This window comes from Centrocercus urophasianus, unplaced genomic scaffold, assembly GCF_019232065.1.
Source record: "Centrocercus urophasianus isolate 14NV4802_14NV808 unplaced genomic scaffold, USGS_Curo_1.0 seq_73, whole genome shotgun sequence".
Classification (NCBI taxonomy): Eukaryota; Metazoa; Chordata; class Aves; order Galliformes; family Phasianidae; genus Centrocercus; species Centrocercus urophasianus.
Window position 1 is genome coordinate 5,775,692 of NW_024885344.1, and position 20,639 is coordinate 5,796,330.

Genomic DNA, 20,639 nt, shown 5'->3' on the forward strand with positions numbered 1-20,639 from the left:
CCTTCCCACTTTTTTTTTTTTTTTCGTTTTTCTTTTTTTAAAGAAAATCTGTAAAAGAAAAGAAATAAAAAGCATAACAAATTTCTTCCCCTTCTGGAACTGCCTACATTTTCTACACTGCTGGGCACCTAAATAGTGGATTAAAGCTCCAGGGATTTTGAATTCTCTTTTTTCGTTGCAAAAGCAGTTGAAATACTTTTAGTCAGACTGGCTTGACATCTTTTGAGGAGAAGTGCATATGGTTGTGGCATGGTAGTGCCCAATTCTGGTGCCTAAATAGGAGTGAATTCCACTTGCTTTACCATGAGATTTGCCTTCTGGATGCAAAATATTTACAAATGCTGTCCAATACTCTCACCTCTTTTGAAATGTCTAATTTTAGAGAACATTTATTTAGTTTCTCTGAAACAATGTCTTTTGTTGTGTATTGGTGATCAAGCTTTTATTAAACTTCTAGTAGCTTTGTAGAAACAAGCATTTTTATATGAGCAGAGAAGATTTCAAATTACAGCTTTTAATTCAGAAGAATAAGGGCCCTATAGGTAGAGAGGCAGTCATTGTTGTGAAAGGTGCTATATCCTTGGAGATGTTCTTGCTATAGATGTGATCTCAAGGATTTAAAGCTGCATTTCCTATAGGAGATAGTGAAATTCTGCCCACTCTTCACCTCCCTCTCAAGACAACACAATGATCAAATATTACTGTATCTAATTACTGCCAGTCTAATCATTTTGCACTCTGGTAGTTATTCTCTTGCACATAATATCCAGCTGTAGAATTGCTCTGTGGATAACAGATGACTAATCAGTTTGTCTAAGCTAGTTATGCAATTCAGTATTTGGCTTGTCATCATTTATTTGAGACATCAAGACATAAACTCTCAAGCGCCTGTGTACTTCTTTGTGCTCTCTCTCACATCTATTCAAATGAACTCACTTGACTCCCAAACTTATACAGAAAAAAAGAAGACAAGAAGCAGTAACATATGGAAAATGAGTATTGAGTATTTTCCTGTCAGTGTTTTTAGTTCTTACCTGGAAAGGAATAACAAGATTTACAGTTTCTCCAACTCTTCTAGTATAGGTTTGTTTTAAGTGTCTTGGCAGGCGAATCTTTGGAGGTTCTGAAAAAAACCCAAAAGCTTTGAAATTTATTTTCTTTTCTAACCAGGGCAGTACTAGTGGGCATCGATATAAACAGAAATCTGCATTTTCTGCAATTCCCAGAAGTGGCCAATGAGTGATATCTTACATTTCTTGGTCCCGTATTCAGTACACCTTTGGTGTTTGTAACACCACATGCTGTGATGGTAAGAATAGGTGGGTGCTTAGTGCTACTTAAAAAAGAAACATCAAGATCTGTAGAAGAAGACTTTAAAGCCTGTGCAATAAAGGCTCAGAAATGAAATTTTAAAAAATTACAGATTTTTTAAAATACATTTACATGTCTTCTAGTGACTACAAAATGGTTTTGTAAGGGCATATCATCAGCTTCTAACTAAAAGTATTAGCCATAAAAAAACCCCTACAGAACTAAACATGGAGGCAGAGTGTATTTGTGGGAGAACATAAGCAGGAGGATCTTACCTATCACTTCCTTGACTAAGATAGGCTGTGGGTGGTACCTAGGTTCACTTTCACCTGCAGCATTCACCGCTTTTACTCTCACAAGGATTTTTGAGCCAGTCGGTAGACCATTGATTGTAAACTTTGTTTTGTCTGTCAGTTCTGGGTTAGCGACGATCCACTCATCAGCTAGTTTAGGAAAAGAGGAGGATGAACCAAAAGAACAGGGAATTACAAATATATCCACTGCCCCAAAAAGGAAATCATAATGTAATCATAATCAAATGTAATCATAATGGTAATTGATTCATTATATACTGATGCATCCATCTCATTTTTTTTTTTCTGTTTTCTTCAATAACGTGATATGGATTCACTTTAATTATAACTGAAAAAAAAGCTTCAACTCTTAATGGATTTCTGTCAATTATATATATAAATAAGTAAATGTTTTAATAATGTGTCTATCACTTAATTGTACCAGAGAGATTAGCATTTTAATTCAGCTGATAGAAAACAAGAAGGACGTAGACTGTATCTCCAAAACCACTCACCATTGCTTTAACAACTTTTTTGGAGAGAAAAGGCTTTGAGAATTCATTTAAATAATTTCACATTCAAAACAAGTACTTATCCTAGATAATACCGTGGGGATGAGAAAAGAACAGACTATTTACACATTGCAATGAAATGCCATCTCTGCTGGTGCCTTTAGAAGAAGAAGTCTGTATCCAAGTTATTCACTTAATGACGACATTCTCAAATTTTTAGCCTACTCCTAAGCGGATGCATGTAATCCATGGAGTGATCCTAACAGTACAGTCTTTCAGATAAGTTTTGATACAAACAATACTTTTTTTTCACCCTATCTTGAAAACATAGATCATTTCAACGCTGCTGGCGCCTGGACCTTAGGAATCAGATTTGTGCAGTAGTAAATCACTGCTGATACTTTCCACATCATGTAAGGACAGCATTGTAATCCTAGCATAAAAGACAAGGGAACTACTATAAGAAGTGCCCTGCAGACTTAGCTACAACACTGCGATACATTTGCGTAAGTGTGTGTCTTACTTTTAGGAATTAAGTTCTCCTTCGAGCTGCTTCCTTCAGGTTCTAGTAGAAGAGGATTGTAATCAATGAGTGTTTCCTGAACACCTCCCCCTCCCTTATACATGCACTGCTGCAAACTCTGAGAGTGCATGTACTCTCAGGAATTTCTTTACTTTTATAAAGAGAGTTTTCTTTCACTAAAGAAGTTTTAAATCCCTTGTTGTATACTCTACCTTCCAGGTTGAAAGGTGGCTCCATCAATTCCTCAGACTGATCTGTCGATATACCTTGTGAGAATCCAGCTTTAAAATTAATCAGAGACACTCACTTTCACACAGGTGGAGCATTTTGTCAGTGGTTACAAATTCCTGTTAGTAAGATGCTAGATTTTATAGACTTAGAGGACCTATACGTAGGGAGTCTGCAGGTAGAAAAGAGGCAGGAAGAGGTGGGAAGGAGGCATCTAGATCAAGAACAGTTATTCTCACAGGAAAGCTAAAGGATAAAGAAAGAGGAGGAGATGAAGTTGATTCTTTCTTTGGGCTGATCACAGCCCTGGAAAGATGAAAAGAAAGAGATGAAAGAACACTTGGAAAAGAGAGAAATGAAGCAAAATGATGATGGGAGAAAAAAAAAAACACATCATAGAAGAGAAAACATCATAGAAGAGAAAAGGAACTCTGGGAAGAATTTTGAGAAGAGAGACAGAAAAAAAAGTCTTGAAAAGTAAACTTAGGGAGACAGAGGAAGAGAACACATTTAACTAAAGACAACACAGAAAGAAAATCACAGATGATGACAGATATAGTGTAATCACTAAGGCTATATTCCCTGATCAAAGCTATCATTGCCCTGGATTTCCTGGAAGCCTGAACTTGGCTATTTTCAGGATAATAAAAGTACTTCTAGTATTTGCACATGTTCCTAGATGGGAACACTCACAAGGATCTCAGCCAACAGAGACTCTCTGAAATGCCTTTTTGCTAGCTAAAAAACAGACTATTTGCAGGTGCAGTGGCCCTTTAAAGGCAGATAAACACAACATCCGAGGGAAAATTAAGCTAGACTTGAAATATCACAGAAGAACCAGCCAGCAGAGTACATTGCTAAGAATCGGCTTATCCAGTGTCAACAAGACTTGGTCTATTCTAGCACACCAAAAACAAGAGGTTCAAGTTGAATGTTGTAAGCTAGCCTTAGGGAAGGGAGTTCTTTATCCATACATAATGTGTTATTCATTCCCATGCAATGCCAGATGCATACACACATGATGAAACTCCTATTGAGTTATATAGAGAGAGCTGTCAAAGGCGCTACCTTAATTAACGAAGCCCAAAAGTCCACCATGTTGATCAACTTATGAGAGTCAGGCTAAAGGGAAATACCAGTTTTCACAAAGACAAACTGATGTCAATCATACATGATTCCTCTAAATTATAATTACACAGATAGATGACACACATATTCGGACTTCCTATTTTCAGCCTGTGATTTCTCCTAATGAATGCCGAAATAAGGAAGCTCCAAAAAACCCTCTTTAAAGCTATGTCAGTGATGACGGTAAAGGAATGAAGACAGATGAGTTTACAAACAGAGAAGTAAAAAATAGGTACAGCAGAAGGAATATAGACACAGTCATAAGAAGTATCCTGAAGTTAAAAAGATATTAAACAGTATAGAATAAATTAGTCCAAAACAGAAAAGGCACTGAAAGGGCTGAGAAAGGGAAGCACTGAGATATTGCAGGAAAGAAAAAAAAGTTAACATGTATAGAAAATACTGTATATTTCAGTAACACAACTCTTCTTACCATTTTCTACTAAGCTTGATTCTTCCTAGCCATTTTCATAACATATATACATTAATAATGTCAACTGTGCATATAAAGGTGTATATACATGTACAGAAGACATATAGATTTACATAAACAATCAGAAACTTATGCAAAATACATGGTATTTTAACTGAGCTAAATAACAATAAGATGACGTTCACTGACATTCTAAACACATGACAAACATATGTTTGTCATATTAAACATTATGTTTAATATTGTAAACGTATCTGAAAAAAAATTGTTCCATTGAATGGCTATACAGTGATCTTCTTTATAACAGCCCTTAAAAGGTACATTTTGAAGATTCGTTTAAACACCTTAGTTTGGATTATTGTATATACATACATTTCTCATTCTCTCATTTTGCCTAACCTACCAATCACATGCTATAATGTCAAGGATCTTATGACTGTGATACATTACAAACACTTCTTATTTTTCACCATCATCCTACAAATGCTAAACAGAGTATAATATACAACACACACATTTTCAGTTTCCTTTTACCTTTTGACTATGCAAATGAAACAGACAGTGGTATGTGGACAGTCAGAGTAAATGATCTTGAAGGTCTTTCCAACATTGCTAACTCTGTGAATCTATGATTATAGTAATGCTGCACCTTGATCTGACACTGTATGCTTACTCTTTCTGACTTGTTTCCACAGCTCTCTCCCAGTATTCAGGGAAAACCCTTCCTGTTGTTCCTGCTGTGTCCACCTTCAGGTAATCTTCTCCAGACCTCTGAGCTTCTTGCAGTCTCCCTGTTCCTTACAGATATTCATCTCAATGCTCTCACATGTGGAGTACTCTCGAGAAAAACCAATGTCCTTCACTCCCTCTCTCTCTCACTTAAGTGGGAGCTGAGGATTCTCTGCTCCTGTGGTATCTGACCTATTTTGTAAACTACTAGTTTCCTGGATTTACTGAATCTGAAATATGTGACATTGTGAATGACGAGTTCTCTCCTCTACATCTTGTATCCAGGCTGAGAATTGTATTCATGAAACTCTTCTACTGAAATAGATGTCTTTATGAAAAAAAAAATCCTTGAACTCATCACTTGTTTTACAACACAGTGAAGAGCAGCAACTGACGGGAATCAACATTAAAAAGTCTCATTCATCCAAACACTCAACGTTGCTGAAGTTCCATTGTTTAATGTTTGCCCACAGAGGCTGGATATTGCACACACCAGTCTTGCCTGTTTGGTACTCACCTAGGAGTTAACAGTTTTTAGTCTTTTTTTTTTTTTTTTTTTTAAACTCAGAAGTTACTTTTTGAAAACAGACTTCATTTGATGTCAACTCAGAATAAAATCTGTTGAAAAATACTAAATTGCTCTGCTTAATTGCCAGAGCTGCTGGTTGTAAAACATAGGATGTTTCCCTATTCCATCCTATTTTACTTTCACGTCTTTATTGTCTCTTACATCTTTATCATTCTCCTTCAGCTATATGTAGTTTTATGACAGATAGGCATAGTTAAAGATCCTTTATCTAATTAGCTTGAAATGTTGTGGAAATTCAATATTCAGACACAAAGTTTACATGCCTAGCTAATTTCTATAGCCAGTTGTTGGGAAGGCTGTCCACCTGTATTGTGAACTGGCACTTGAAGTAGCCCGTTAGTAATATGTCAAGATAGAGATGATTACACTGAGGACCTCCTGTCCCTAAAACCCAGCCAACCTACACACAATCTGGATCACACATATATCAATTTATTATTTCCTATTCATCCATCCATCAATCCATTCACACTCACTTTGTTGCTTCCACTTTTCATCGAGCTGAAAGAAGAGGAAAGGCATTAGTGTGTCTTTACCTGAACTGCAACACATTATATAGTTTTTTAATTTGTTGTTCACGTCATATGTAAAGTGGGTTAAACTACAAGAATGAGTGGGATCTGAAATATAAACTAAGGAGGAGCTTGAACAGAATCCTGATGCTGGGGGTTTCTAACTGATTAATCACCCCGAAGTGAGTGCAGCTGACACCTAAAGAAATAACGGAGGTCTCACGTATTTTCACTTTGAGTAACATACCATAGTCGTCGTCACTTACTTCCTTCAAAGCAGTACTCTACAACATAGCCATCTAAACCTGCTGCTCCAATGTGGTCTGGTGGCCTCCATCTCATCGTAACTGAGGTGTCAGTTACTGAATCCACTGCCAGGAGAGTTGGTGGACTGGTAACAGCTGAAACAAGAAGGCAGCAGGGAGAAGGCTGAAAACTCCTGTTCTCATAAAAGTTTATATTTTTGATGTTTTCCTCTAATCTGGCATCGTCTAGATCTCAGGCAAAAGGCAAAATCCAGGCATTTCCAGTCATCCTGGAACTTCTTTCCCATTTAGAACCAAACCAGAACAGATACCTCATCCTGTACCTGCTCACAGCCTGACCCGGAGAGTCAGATTCCTCCCTCTGAGGAATGAGGAGGACGAAGGGAGGTGAGAGGTGTGGTAGAGAAGTTTTGGGTAGCATGTTCCACGACAGTATGTGTTTTCACAAAAGAAGGAAGCATTCTGTAGCAATACTTCCTCTTCTGCTGAGCAAGGTGGAAACATTTGCTAATTTTCAAAACTGACATTTATTTTACAGAAGGACTTCTGACCATAACAATAGTTTGAACAATTCTTTCTTTACATTAAAAGGCCAACAAATTAGTAGTCATAAGGAAAGTGACAAAGCCTCTAGCTGTTGCGTTAATATAAAGTACAAATAATAAGAGAAAATAAAAAATGGTGTGAAAAATGATCTAGCTTGATTTGGTTTGTAGTTGGAAAAAGGTATTGATAATATATGATTCTTCTGAAAAAAAAAAATCCCCAAAACAGAAAACCCGCTACCATACTTCAGTTAATAAGGATGAGTGAGGCATGCAAATTCATTTATTTTTATTTCTACTGATGGACTATATACCCATGTTGGGTGCTCTTTTTTTTTTAATTTTATTTTTACTTTATGTTTAGACTTCTGCTCACTTTTTCTGGCTATTTTTCACCAAAGGTCCTTGTCTGGCTGAACTTACAACAGGAGAAACAGAACAGCTAAGACAATATTTCATTATTCTCAATTATCTAAACTTCCAGTAGTTTGATACGATTGACTCAATATGCAGAGACATGAAGCTGTCAATTATGGTCCTTGAAAAGTATTGACTATAATATATTGGGCTCACCTATAGTATGTCACTACTTTATTGCAGTGCAACATTTTTCTGTCTGTACCTATTTTGTTTCTTGCTTATGAAAGATATATATTTAGATATATGAATATATAATTTACACAGCACCTAGTATAGACAGATTGTGAGCAACAGAAATGTAGAAAGAACTACAGTTATATAATTAAATGACTGCAATAATGTATCAAGAATAATTGTCTAATGCATAGCCATTTCTCTAACCTTGTTTACTTACCTAAAGGAACAAAAGACTTTGAAGGCATACTTGGTTTGGAAGTGCCTATTGCATTAACAGCAAATACACGGACCTCATAAGCAACACCTTCAATCATCTTCTTTGGCTCAAAGGTTGTTTCTTTACACAATTCAAAATTCAGCCTCATCCACCGTGAGCTTTGTTTCTTTTTCCTTTCAATGAAATATCCTATAGACCAAGCAAAATGGTATTATAGCAAGTAATAGCAAAAAGTTCAATAGTGAAGTGTCCATGTTTTAGTGGAAGTGACCTGTAGTTCTCAGTATGGCTCAATATGTCTTTCTAGCTTCAGAGTTCTTTGGGAGTTACTGCTTAATTTTTCTCCATGCGGATTAGCTGCTAGTCACATGTTTGGCCTCTATGGCCATGTACAGGCTTTTTTCAAATTTCAATTAATTTTTTAATTTAACATTTTAAATTTAATTTTATTTAGTTTGGAGAGCCTGATTCTGCTGGCCTCTGATCTCCTGTGACCTTCTTCTATATTACAGCTGGTTCTGAAATTGCTGCTAACATTCAAACTCTTCAAGTTTTGCCTTTATAAAAAGTCATCTGTCAAGTAGGGAAATGGATAACAGATAAAACTTATGATAAAGTCAAAGATTGGATGTAATATTCTTTTGATAGACTATTCAAAGTGCCATTCTGCAGTGCCAGAGTTGAACTCTGATGCTTTGATGCCCATTACTTGGAATGAGTTTCTTTTCTCTATATTAGAGCATCACCAAATGAAAGGAAAAGTATTTACCTAAGATGGGTGATCCACCATCATTTGCTGGAGGTTCCCATGTCATAACACACCAGTCTTCACCCACCTCAGTCACATTTGGTGCCTGAGGAGGATCAGGCACATCTGTGGTTGAAAAAAAAATTAAAAAAAAAAATATATATACATATATATATATAATAAAAAGAAAAAAAAAAGATCTTTCCTTTTTATGCCTAGCCTGTAATAAAATACCTCAAACAATAAACAAATCTGATTAGTTTTTGAAGTCCAATTGGATAAGTTAGAATAGAAAATGTAGAGTCAACCACAAAAATAATCCTGTGTTGACAAGAAACGGTGAGAATGAATGGAGCACAAGTACATTGGTAAGAATGGATCAGCAGAGGGAGACAAAAACTCATCACTAAAACGTGAGTGACAACATTCAGAACAATAAGTAGGAGACATAGATACTGTGAATATACTTGGCCTTTCTGGACTAAATTCTTCATAGGTAAGATATTCTAGCATCCATTTAATGTTCTGAGATTTGAGAGCACCTGCTTTGCTAGTCCTTCTTCTCTGATCTTCTGTAAGTAATTCAAATACAGTCTCACAAAGACCCATGGGCACTTAATGTTTTCTATCATCTTACATGACATTTTATTCATATATATATATGTTAGTAAAACAAATCTATGACTTAGAGAATGTTAGGGGTAATGCATGGGGAAAATTGCAACTCTTAGAAGGGGTTACACAAAGGCTGGACTGGGAGCTACATGAGGTTGACAATAGAAAAATGACAAGGTAAAATGTCATAAACTCATTCTAAATGTTCTAAATCACTGTTTTCTGGGATAAGCACGATAATAATGCAGGGAAGTCCTCCAGGTACATAAAATATATTGGTAGCCCTCATTTGTACTTAACTCTCTGGGGTAGAGAACTTTGACCATAGGTGCTTCGATGGCATTGCACATTTGGCTCAGAGCATCTCAAGCTCTTCTTTGCACAGTTTTTGGATTCAGTAGTAGCAGTGCAGAGCCCCCATTTAAGGCACTTCTGTGGGAGACACAGTTCTGTAACTCCTCTGAGAAAAAGCTGAAATTAAATTTCCTCATTTGGAATAAAATTTCTGGCCAAGGAGCTACAGCACAGTGATTTTTTTTTAAAGTAACTTTTGCATCATTTTATATGGATACTGATCTGAGAAACATGATCTAGGAGTTCCTAATCAGAAGAAAGAGAAAGGAGGTCTCTGTGCATCCTGACAAGTGGGATAGGTAGGGATAAATGCCAAGTTCTTCAGCACTGTCAAGACGCTTGAGGGGCACTTGAGGGCACGTGCCAAGAAAGAGCCACAGCCGCCTGGAAAATACAGAATGCTAGAAGCAACAGGAGGCAACCTCAGAAGCTTAGCCTCAGCAAGGTGAGGTGGCAGCAGGGGTGGTAGTTAACTCCTACTTAAATCCATACAAAGCTATTGTGTCCTTAATTAACTTTCTGCCTCAGTATCCTTGCATCTCAATTTCACACCTGGAAATGAGGAAAAACAGAGGGACGACAGCATTTACAGGAGAGATAATAGGAAGAAGAATGCGGATGATATCGGAGTGCAGAAAAGCAGTATTCTCAAGGATAATTTATTGAAAAGAGCCGTGGTAAATGACATTGCTCATGTGCACTTTTCCACATGACTTACCAACTACTTTTATGTTGATAAGGGCTGAGTCCTCCCCAGCTTCATTCTTTAATGTTATTCTGAAAGGACCTGAATCTTCTCTCTCAGCTGTGTCAATGACCAGGCAACTGCTGTCTGAATATGTTTCTGCACGTATTCTTCCACTGTCTGTGATCCACTAGGAATCAAAGTAAGCAGAGGGAAAAAGCACGTTTTCTGCTTTAAGAATCAAAATGTTCAAAAATCAAAGTTCAAGTGCGTTACTGAACACTTCAACAAGAAGTTTCCAAACAGAAAGTCATATTAAAGCCTAGTATTTCAGTCATCTGATTATCAGAAAAAAGACAAACTAACCAAGTGATAAATAAATAAATAGCTTTAAAATACTGTAACTGTTTAGTACTCAGGTCAGCCATTACATCTCAGAGGAAGGTTCAGTAGGCTCGATTACCCTGTGAGCAAGAACATGCTGTAATCAACGCTACTTGATGAAAAGAGAGTAGTGGAATCTTAAAAAAGATTAAATGTAAAAGATTTTAAAAAGATTCTTAAAAGAAAAAGAATCTGTACAAGATTTTTAAAAGATTCTTAAAAAAAGAATCTTAAAAAAATTGAAATGTAATTCATACAGTTGAATGATGAGATGGATTGTGAGGGTCAGTAGTTTGTCCTCATCGTTTTTAAAATTCTTACACATTTTTGAATAAGAAGATTTCCTAGAGGAACTTCTCATTTGAACAAGGCTCTGGTATTAATAATACCAGTAAGATTTGAAAAATACTAGTAAGATTTGACCAGGTAGTTCTGAGAAATTCAGCACATACCAGCAATGTTGCACATACTAGAATGAAAAACTAAACATGGAAAGTCTGGCTTTTTGATATCACACAGTCAGGAGTACATCTTGGCAAAGTTTAGCACAAAGACTCCATATGCAGAACCCAGGTGAATGTTTCATTTTAGTCTTGACACTTCATCGAAATTTATTTATTTCAAAACCAGACCTTACTATGTCTACCTGTCAAAACTGGAATTCTGGACATTATATACACAATAAGTAGCTGCCTGGTAGAATTTCATTAGATTTCTTCTGCATCTAATATATCCCCCTCCTTTAAATTTATTTTTAGAAAAAGCATAATTTTTTCCTTAACAATGTCAAGTGTTTCCTCAAAAAGATCCATAAGATTCTAAAAACTATTTGTCAATTTCACCTTCACACTTGAGGGAGGAGAGTTTTCAAGTGCAACAGGTTAATGTATCTCCTTGTTATTTCCTTCTATATCTCCACCGGACTAGGGATTATTTTTTGGGGGAAAAAAGCTCCTCCTCGATCTTTAAAAACACATATAATGCTGATGTACCTTATCCCCTTTACTCCACATGACTTTTGGTGTTGGCTCGCCAGTGATAGGGATCTCAAGTCGTAGTTTGGTTCCTGCCACTACTGTCACAGTGTTATTTTCTCCAAGACCATCAAGGTGAAGTTTAGGAGGATCTGGAAAAGAAGAAACCATCCAAATTTTCATAGGACTGCCGCTTAGAAAATTTAAGAACCTAGGAACAAGTTTGAAGTACAGATAAATATGCTCCACTGTTCGTATTTTCCTGGCATTTTTACTCGATTAATATCTGTTTGGAAGAAAAATAGTGAAGAAAAATTTTTGGAAGAAAATAATTGATGAAGTTGTTTATATTTAGGTAACATGTGAGAGAGACTTCCTCAAAGTGGCTCTTGAAAATTTCTGTTGCAGACTTTCAACATTAGGAATTGTCATGCTTCAGGCATTGTTATTCTAATATTTTAAAGATTTTCTTTATCTAAATACTTTTCCTGAAAATGAAATGGTTACTTCTGTTGTATTCCATGCATACAGAGAACAACTGATGAGCATATTCTTATTTTAATGTATTAGAAGATTTTATTTTGAGAGTACTCTTCCTCCCCTCCTTTAGTCATTCTCCCTAATTCTTGCCAATCTTATTTCTAACAGAAGTATCCCACTTCTTTCAGTATCAATTGCAAGTCATATTTTCTAAAACCTTGATTTGTACTGCTGTCATTTCAAATTCACAGGCTGAAGTTAAATGTCAGTGGGGTACTGTTGTAGGAAGAGTCAATACCTTATTGTATTTCTTTTTTAAATTTTTATTTTTTTGAAAGACTGGACTTATTAACAAACCTTCTAATTAGATTACTGAATAAATGCTGACCAGGAACATTTAATTCTCTGGATTTAAGTTTAAGTTTAGGAATTCAGTCACCCCAGGCTTGCAAACTGTGACCAGATCCTGAGGGAAAGTACTCTCTTACTAGCTCAATGTCACTTTGCCAAAGTAGCAGCTCTGTATTTTGAGGAAAGCACCTGCTCAGAAGAAACAAACTGATTGTATTCAAGGATATTTCACACGGTTTTCACTTTCCAAAGGCCAGAGAAAGAAATGAAATTTGTAACTTGTTGTGCCAAGTACTTACCCACAACATGTACTTTGCATGGAATATTAATATTGTAAGCATCTGGTACAAACATGTATTCACCCTCATCATCAACAGCAGCACTTGCTATAATAAATCTGTGGATTCTGTAAAAAATTGAAAAAGAAAGCCATGTAAATTATTTTTGAAGACTACTTGAGACTATGAGGAAAAGTCTGAAGAAAAAAATTTAGGAGATCTGTGCAAGTGTGTAAAAGGTGCAGAAACCAAAAAACAATCAGAAAATAGTGTCGTTTTTAAATCTAAATATTCTTTAATGCCCTCAAATTATTTTGATCTTACTACCTAATATCCCATACTAATAGCAATGGCAATATCCAGGAAAAAAGAATCACTTAAAAATAGATGTTTCAAGGATTTTTTTATTATTGTATTCCACAGCCAAAAGACACAGTATGAAAAAGGACAAGGAGACGTGGCTTTTATGATCTTAAAAGTAACTGTGTTTAAAGGACAAAGTTTAGGCTTAACACATTGATTAATATATCATTTTCAGAGAAATAACCTTCATATAGGTTGTTTCTCTGAAGATGAAGTTACATCAAATCAGTATTCAACATGCTTACCTTCCTTTATGGTAAAGCTTCACACGGTCACTAGCTTCAATCAATTGTCCATTTTTGTACCATTTCCCTTCCACATTCTCAGATATCTCACATTTCAGGTGGATTTCCTGTCCAAGTCTCACTGTCTGGTCTTCTAGTGCAAGTGAAATCTTCAGTGGTCTCACTTAGGAAAAGAGAAGTAGAGATATTAATGTTAATATCAAGTAACAGCTTAGAAGAAAGGTTGATCCAAAATATCCATGCCCTGATAAGAAAACCCAATCTGTATTCACTTGGAATGTATTTGAATTCTGTCCCCTTTCTGGTGTTTCAGTGCAAGATGAGGGCACTTATACCCCTAGAATCCAGTAAGAAACTTTCAAAATCTGTAAGACCTGTGTCCCCAGTCCTACTCCTAAGAGTGCTCCGCTCTTAGAGAAAGGTCTACCTAGCATTCCTGCAATCTGACTACTTACAGAGGTCTCCCAGATGACACAAGATAACTTGGAGACTTAACAAAGTTGTTAATTACAACTAATAGCTGTCTTTATGAGCCTCTTGTGTCTGGCTCTTATCAAAGGCCATGGTGGATAGTGTAAGGTTATTTCATACGCTACTTGTGTTTGCTAAGCTGCCTTAACCACCCTGGTGAAAACACAAAAATACTACCAGCTTTTGTGAAACTTGAGCCTTTTCCACTTTCTGAAAGATCAGATGCTGTAGACATGAGTCCAGGCTGAACACACAGCACTGTGCATGTGCACTAAATATGCCTGCCTATAAACTGACATATGAAACAAGGAATGGTGGAAAAAAACTGCATTTTGTAGAAAGATGGCTGGAATGTTCTCAACAGAAGAAGCATAAAACACTGTGGTATTGTGGTAAGATGATGAAGCCCAATAGCCACAGTGGATAATTTTCAGCTTGGTAAGAGACCTGTGAATTGTTTGTGCTTAGGATGTCATTTTGTATAAAATAGTTAAAAGTAGAATGTTTGTGTGTATGATATATGGTAAGTTTACAGTGTGTAACAAATTTACCACAAACAGGTACTCAGAATCTACCTTGTTCACTAATGCCAGCAAGACCAAATCTACACCCAGTTGCAAACTAACCAGTTGCCTAAAACCAAAGTGGCAGATTATATGGATACATACATTTTGCTAGAAACCACAAGTGTTTTAAAGATATATTCAAACAGTGCTGAGTGAGATACAGTCTCATTTTAGTGCCTTTAGTTTAGTTCAAATAGTCTTGATGCATGTTAACAGTACACCTGGTAGTAGAATATATATTTTTTTTCCAACACATTTTTTTTCACTCCTTTTATCTAAAAAGTCTTGGTTTTGTCTTTCCTGTAAAAGCCTGAAAGGATTCAAGAAAAGCAAGTACTGCCACTGAATGTCTCAGTTTGTTGACCTATTATATCTTTCAATGGATAGCTTTGTTTTCTATCTTAATAAACTGACAGGAATTTTCAAGCAGGACTAATTCATTGTCAGTCACTGCAGACTGGAGGTCTACAGCTAAGAAATTGCTATGGAACATAAAGCTATCTTTAAACTCAGAAAAAGGCAAGCAAATTATTTCTGTTATTTAGCAAACTATGACCGTCAGTATCAAGAGCAAGATATATTATACTTACAATCAACAGAAAGCTTAGCTTCTGATTGGCCTCCTGTTGTCATTACGGAGTAAGTTGCGTTGTCATTTTTTGCAGCCTCCTCTATAATCAAAGTGTGTTTTTTACCCTCAACCTTGATTCGATACCGAGATTTAGGTTCATTGGTAAGCTCTACACCATTCTTAAACCTAATAGAAAAGAAAAAGTGATTATTTTCCCAATAAAAGTCCTGTGTGAGTAAGAATCTCATAGACTGAAACTTCTGAAGAAGACTTTGCAAGACTTAAGACATAAAAAAGTGTTAAACCCATGAATGTGTAAGAATGTTCTTGCTGTTACTACTTCACTGAATAATGTTCTCCTGAGTTTTTTTAAACTGATACAGAAAATGCTCTCCACATTTATGCCTACAAATAAAATCTTTCTTTACCTCCTTCCCCCTCCCTGGCCCCATCTCTGTCTCAAAGAAAACAATATCTGTTCGAAGAATGACGTACCATTTAACATTTGCATCATCCTCAGACACTTCACAGCTCAGTTCTACACGTTCACCAACATAGGTACTGGTATCCTCCAGGCCTTTGGTCACCAAAATTGGAGGATCTTTGACAAGATAAAATTACAGATTTACAATCTGAGAGAGAATGATGTTTTTAAAATCATGCTATAGGAGATAAGACTATCAACACTACAGGATCAAAAATGTTAAGGGAAAGATCACTCATTCGTAGATTTTGGTAGAATCTTCCCTTAAATATTGGCAGATGAAACTAAAATCAGTATTTGAATGCCTGATTTTGGAGTATTTGGAACAGGTCGATTAGACCATTATCAGGGTTGCCAGGTTCCTAAGTGTGTAAGGAAAGGCCAATACAGAGACAAATGAGTTCCAAAATGGCTTTGAAACTATGAGGAGGACCACAGTCCCACTGGATCCCAGTGGACAGTATGAAACATGAAATAAACAGTATCTCCATTTCTGTGTTTTCACTAGATTAGTAAGTACGGGATGAATAAAAATGATCAGGAATCACAAAAATGCATATTAACCCTGCTAAAACAAATGCAAACATATACTGAGCTATATCCTTTTAATTTTTGCTGCAGTTCAAGGAACCACATCAATTTACACCAGTTGAAATGGGAACAGGCTGGTGTAGTTACCTCTCACAAAGAGTTCTGTGGAGCATTTCTCATCACCAGCTGTTACGTAATAGCGAGCGTCATCTGTCATCGTACAGTTATTGATGAACAAAATTCGCTGGTTACCTTTGTGCTCAAAAATGTATCTGTTTGAATAGAATACAGCAAAGATGCATTAGCAAAGCTGCTGGAGCTCTTCTTTATGTATACAGACACATATATATAAAATCTCTTAGCAATCACTAGAGGGGAAAACCCTGTTTCTTACGTAGACCTGGAAAAAAAGTCCTGGGATGCAATTTCCATGTTTCAACAGAAAATTTAAGAACAATCATAGACTTTGTAGCAGAAAGAGCTATGGCTAGAGTGATAACAAACAGTTTCTGGTTTGTTACAACATTCCAGGCTTACATGATACAAAAATATAATAATAAAAAAACAGGCAGAATAAAATGGAGACTGAAACTCTAGATGAGTAAAGATGAAAATAACCAGTAACAGGAGACCATCCTCATTCCAACACTCTTAACATTTTTATGAAGTATAATAATAGCCACGGTTAAGAAGTTAATATTATTGGTAGGCCAGATGGCACAAGAGATCAGTAATGGGATATGGGGTTTTGGTAATGGGATATGCGGCCTTTCACCTTTATGTCACCAGTTTAGTTCTGCTCCAGGTTTGCAGTGACCAAAGCTCATTAGCATCTGACAGCTGCTTCAGCAGCCTGGAAGAAATGCACTGGAGCATTCAGTCCAGGTCCTTCTATTGAAGAAGAATGCATGTTTGCAAGGCAGTTCTGAACTGCTCACGGAAGTTAAAGAAAATAGACCACTTTTATCACTTTTTCTTTGTTAGTCACATATATTAATCCAAATTCTTCATTGACTGAAGCAGTGTTAGAATAAAAGAGATCTTCCATTCCTCATAATAGGATTTTTGCTAATTGCAATTTTTCACTGGGCCAGAAAGAGAAAATTGAAAGGTTTCTGTGCTTTCAAACAATATTTGAGGAACATTTCACTTTTATGCATTACCATTCTTATCTGTGTTTGACTGTGGAATGCGATTTTGTACTCCAGGTTGTGAAAGATATGAGAATATTAGGGATTGGGTTCAAGTTCCAGCCATTGCTCTTCCTGCATCCAAGAAGCCTCTTGCTTATTATAGGTAAAACCAGAGTGTAAACCAATACATAAGTGACACAGATGATGGAGAAGCTTGGGCACAGTAGATAATTTGTGTGTGTCTGAAATTGCTGTGAACTAATTCAGGTTGTTTGCTTCATTGTGTTAACCAGATAGTGGAGAGAGAGAAAAAAAACCTTACTCCCCTTTTCTCTATATGGTTGGTTACCTAATTAACAGATAGTGTTGATTAGAGACAATTTTATAGGTAGCTTATGAGCCAGGTAGGCTTTATGTTAAAGGTCTCTCCTTTTAGTAACCAATTACTACAGAAAGATTCTGACCTTATTCTAACATAGAACTGAGGAGACTTATTTTTTCAAAATTCTTCCTGGTTTTGTCTTTGTTTTAACCTACCAAGCAGGAAATGGCTCTATGCTTTGTTAAGGATCTTTAACTCTCCTCTCTCGAGATAAAGCACACAATCTATGTCAACAACTAGTATACAGTGCGTATTTTTGGGTCATGAGCAAGATAGCATATTTTACCTACTTCTTCAGTGTAAAGAAATGTCAGAAATAAAATTGGTGTAAACCTAATCAAAGATACAGATCTATGTGAGACACATCAAGGAAATATATATATACCCGTTTTACAGCTAACATACAATAAAATCACTTACTTTGCACTTGGTCGTATTTCTTGGCCATTTTTATACCATTTGAGTTCCACTGTTGGATCTGCTAGCTCTACCATGAACCTAACTTTGCCTCCTTTATCCACCTGATATGCAGGATCAAGTCCTTTGGAAAATGCTGTTGTGGAAGAGAGATGTTATTGTAAATGAAGACCGGAAAATAAATAATATGAATGTTGAAATGACATTGCATAAACCTCATGAAAGTTATCAGAATATATATACATGCCATGTTATGCATCACTCTATATTCTTGGGCTAGTTCAGTCAAATCAGTTTTTTTTCTAGTAGTACCAGTAGAACTACTGAGTTATGCAGTTATGCAGCTCAGTTTATCCTGATTAGTTAATATCTCTTCATGGCTTTGCAGTATAACATGGTTCTGATTAAGATTGGCTAGATATAACTTTGATAGCTTGCTGAGAACCTTTACTTCAGAGTAAAACAGTATATAGCTTGTGCAATGGAAGCATCTAGAATGAATCTATTAGAAAGGACCTCTCTACCAGCAACACCACTTAGTTAACAAGGAATTTTAATCTAATTTTTTTTTCTCTGAATAAAAATAAATGGTTTGTCTAAAAGCCAGTTTAATTTTCTTGATTCTGTCTGTAGGTTGCAACTCCACTTGTGATAAATGTTCTGGCTGCAAAACATTTGCAAAAATGCATGAAACCAGGCAAAAATTCACTTCATGAATCCTAGCGGAGCTTTTTGAAACAGTTATTTTATATGAGCAAAAGTAGACCAAGTTGTTCTGTAAAATGTAAGGCCAGAACTCAAACATTTCAAAACACTTCAGCATCAACATTTAGCTACTGCCAGCCACAAATGTTAAACTCAGGGAAGCAGATAATCTGTGGCTCAAAAATAAATGGTGCTTCAAAAAATACTGCCAATAGCTAAATTATCAGCTTCTGGTAAGATTTATATCATGCATATGTCTAACTGCAGAAGACTGAATCTGTCAACACAGCAGTAGTAGAACTACAAAATTTGAACAGAATATTTTATTTAATTGATTTAATATATAATTTATTTAATTTATTTAATTTAATCTTACCGTTTACGAGATTTCAATTTATAGTAAAGGTAGCATGAGGTGGAAAACATCCTATAGAGACGTTTTGCACACCATATACGGACCTTTCTGTAGGTAAAACCATGTCTACTGAAAAATTCTGACACAACTGGCAGCACCTTCCTACCCATCTGACTCAACTGCTGAGAGGGACCAGACAAAGTGGTTCCAGGTGCTAAGGGTGCTCCTTCTCCATTTTAACTTTTCAGCACCTCTCTGTGATGAATCTGGATAGAGAACAGCTTTCTTCACGCTGAACAATTCATACATAAGCTTCCAGTTCTTTCCTTGCATCAGACATATAGGCATAGAGGTAGAGGGAAAGAATAATACAGTATTTGGGCTTATTGGGTGCATAGTTATGTTTGACCAGTGAACATAATAATACTTTCCTTATCCATACCTGCACTCTTCTTCACCTCTCTTCGCATGCGCTTCAGACGCTTTAACATGCCTCTCAGGTCAGTGATACCATACTGAAAAGCAATCTTCTCATATTCACTGGGATTGGCATTCTTCAGGAGCTCCCATACATCCACTTCAGGTTCTTCTTCTTGCTGTTTGACCTCCCTAACAGTGGCAAAATAAAATTGTGGGAGAAGAGTTAGTGAGACCTTTTCATATCAGAAAGACAGAGTGGAATTGAATCCATGGTGATATTATAAATGTTTTGCTCAAAATTTGAAGGCCACCAAGATATTTTTTATTTCACTTTGACATCAAGCTTTCCAAACGTCTGTAAATAAGTGAATTCAAGCCCCAGTTCCACTCAGTACAAGTGGCATAGTTGAGAATGACATTCACACCTTAGTTCACAATGCTCCAGGGCACAGTTTAGATATAAGTTTTTGTTTGTCATTTTCTGATGTAATCAGCAATAAGAAATATTGTATTTCTTCATTATAGTGTGGAATCTGTTTGAAAATGTAATATTATAGTAGCATACCTGCTTAAATTGGTTTTGCCTGTTGTAACTTTACTAGAATCAAGGAAAATTTATGACAGTACTACTAAGATCTGAGTCTAATCCATACATTTCATAGTTATGCAAAAATGTTTTTCAATTTGGAGACCCTGTAACTCTTGCAAGTGGTGACCTGTGAGAGGACATAATGAAACCCAAGGGAATCTGTTTCAGTTTATAGTTACACCAACTCTTCTAAGAATCACTTAAATCTGGAGTATGGAGAGGAACTGGAGATTCTCAACCAGTTTGGACTTGCAGGATGGGTCTGATGGCTTCCATGTTTATCTCAGTCTTAAGAATGGGAAACGTTTTAGAGGCCTGTGTAAATATCATCAGTTATCTTATGATATCCTACTTACTATCTCCAGCTCTAGGCTAAGACAATGAACAGAAAGAGATTCAATTATTTTCACGCTGGCAACCATTAGAAGAGGGAAAAAATGGAAGAACCCTGAGCAAAATTGCAGTTTTCGGGAATGACTCAAATTGAACTGCTCAAACAATCAAGGAAACAGAGCTGAAATCTAGGCATTTTTTTTAATGTAAGATCATTAAGCTCAGGTGAGGATCAGTCTGACTTAATCATATCAGTCTAGTGAAATCCTTTTTTATTTTTAGTGTTTTTGATAATAGAATAAGAAATCCAAATTGAGGAATA

The 20,639-nt window shown here is 36.2% G+C and overlaps 1 protein-coding gene across 1 annotated transcript in view; it reads right to left on the reverse strand.

Annotated features, from left to right (window-relative positions):
* MYBPC1 (myosin binding protein C1) overlaps positions 1–20,639 on the reverse strand; it is a 50,742-nt gene that overhangs the window by 13,019 nt on the left and 17,084 nt on the right. Inside the window, exons 10-23 of the mRNA XM_042838079.1 lie at positions 19,418–19,584; positions 17,919–18,051; positions 16,131–16,255; positions 15,464–15,569; positions 14,988–15,154; positions 13,361–13,523; positions 12,774–12,880; positions 11,662–11,795; positions 10,319–10,475; positions 8,653–8,757; positions 7,884–8,072; positions 6,525–6,659; positions 1,587–1,754; positions 1,035–1,123 (exon numbers count right to left, since the gene is read on the reverse strand). Of these exons, the coding sequence (XP_042694013.1) occupies positions 1,035–1,123; positions 1,587–1,754; positions 6,525–6,659; positions 7,884–8,072; positions 8,653–8,757; positions 10,319–10,475; positions 11,662–11,795; positions 12,774–12,880; positions 13,361–13,523; positions 14,988–15,154; positions 15,464–15,569; positions 16,131–16,255; positions 17,919–18,051; positions 19,418–19,584 (1,945 nt within the window). The remainder of the gene's footprint in view (positions 1–1,034; positions 1,124–1,586; positions 1,755–6,524; positions 6,660–7,883; positions 8,073–8,652; positions 8,758–10,318; positions 10,476–11,661; positions 11,796–12,773; positions 12,881–13,360; positions 13,524–14,987; positions 15,155–15,463; positions 15,570–16,130; positions 16,256–17,918; positions 18,052–19,417; positions 19,585–20,639) is intronic.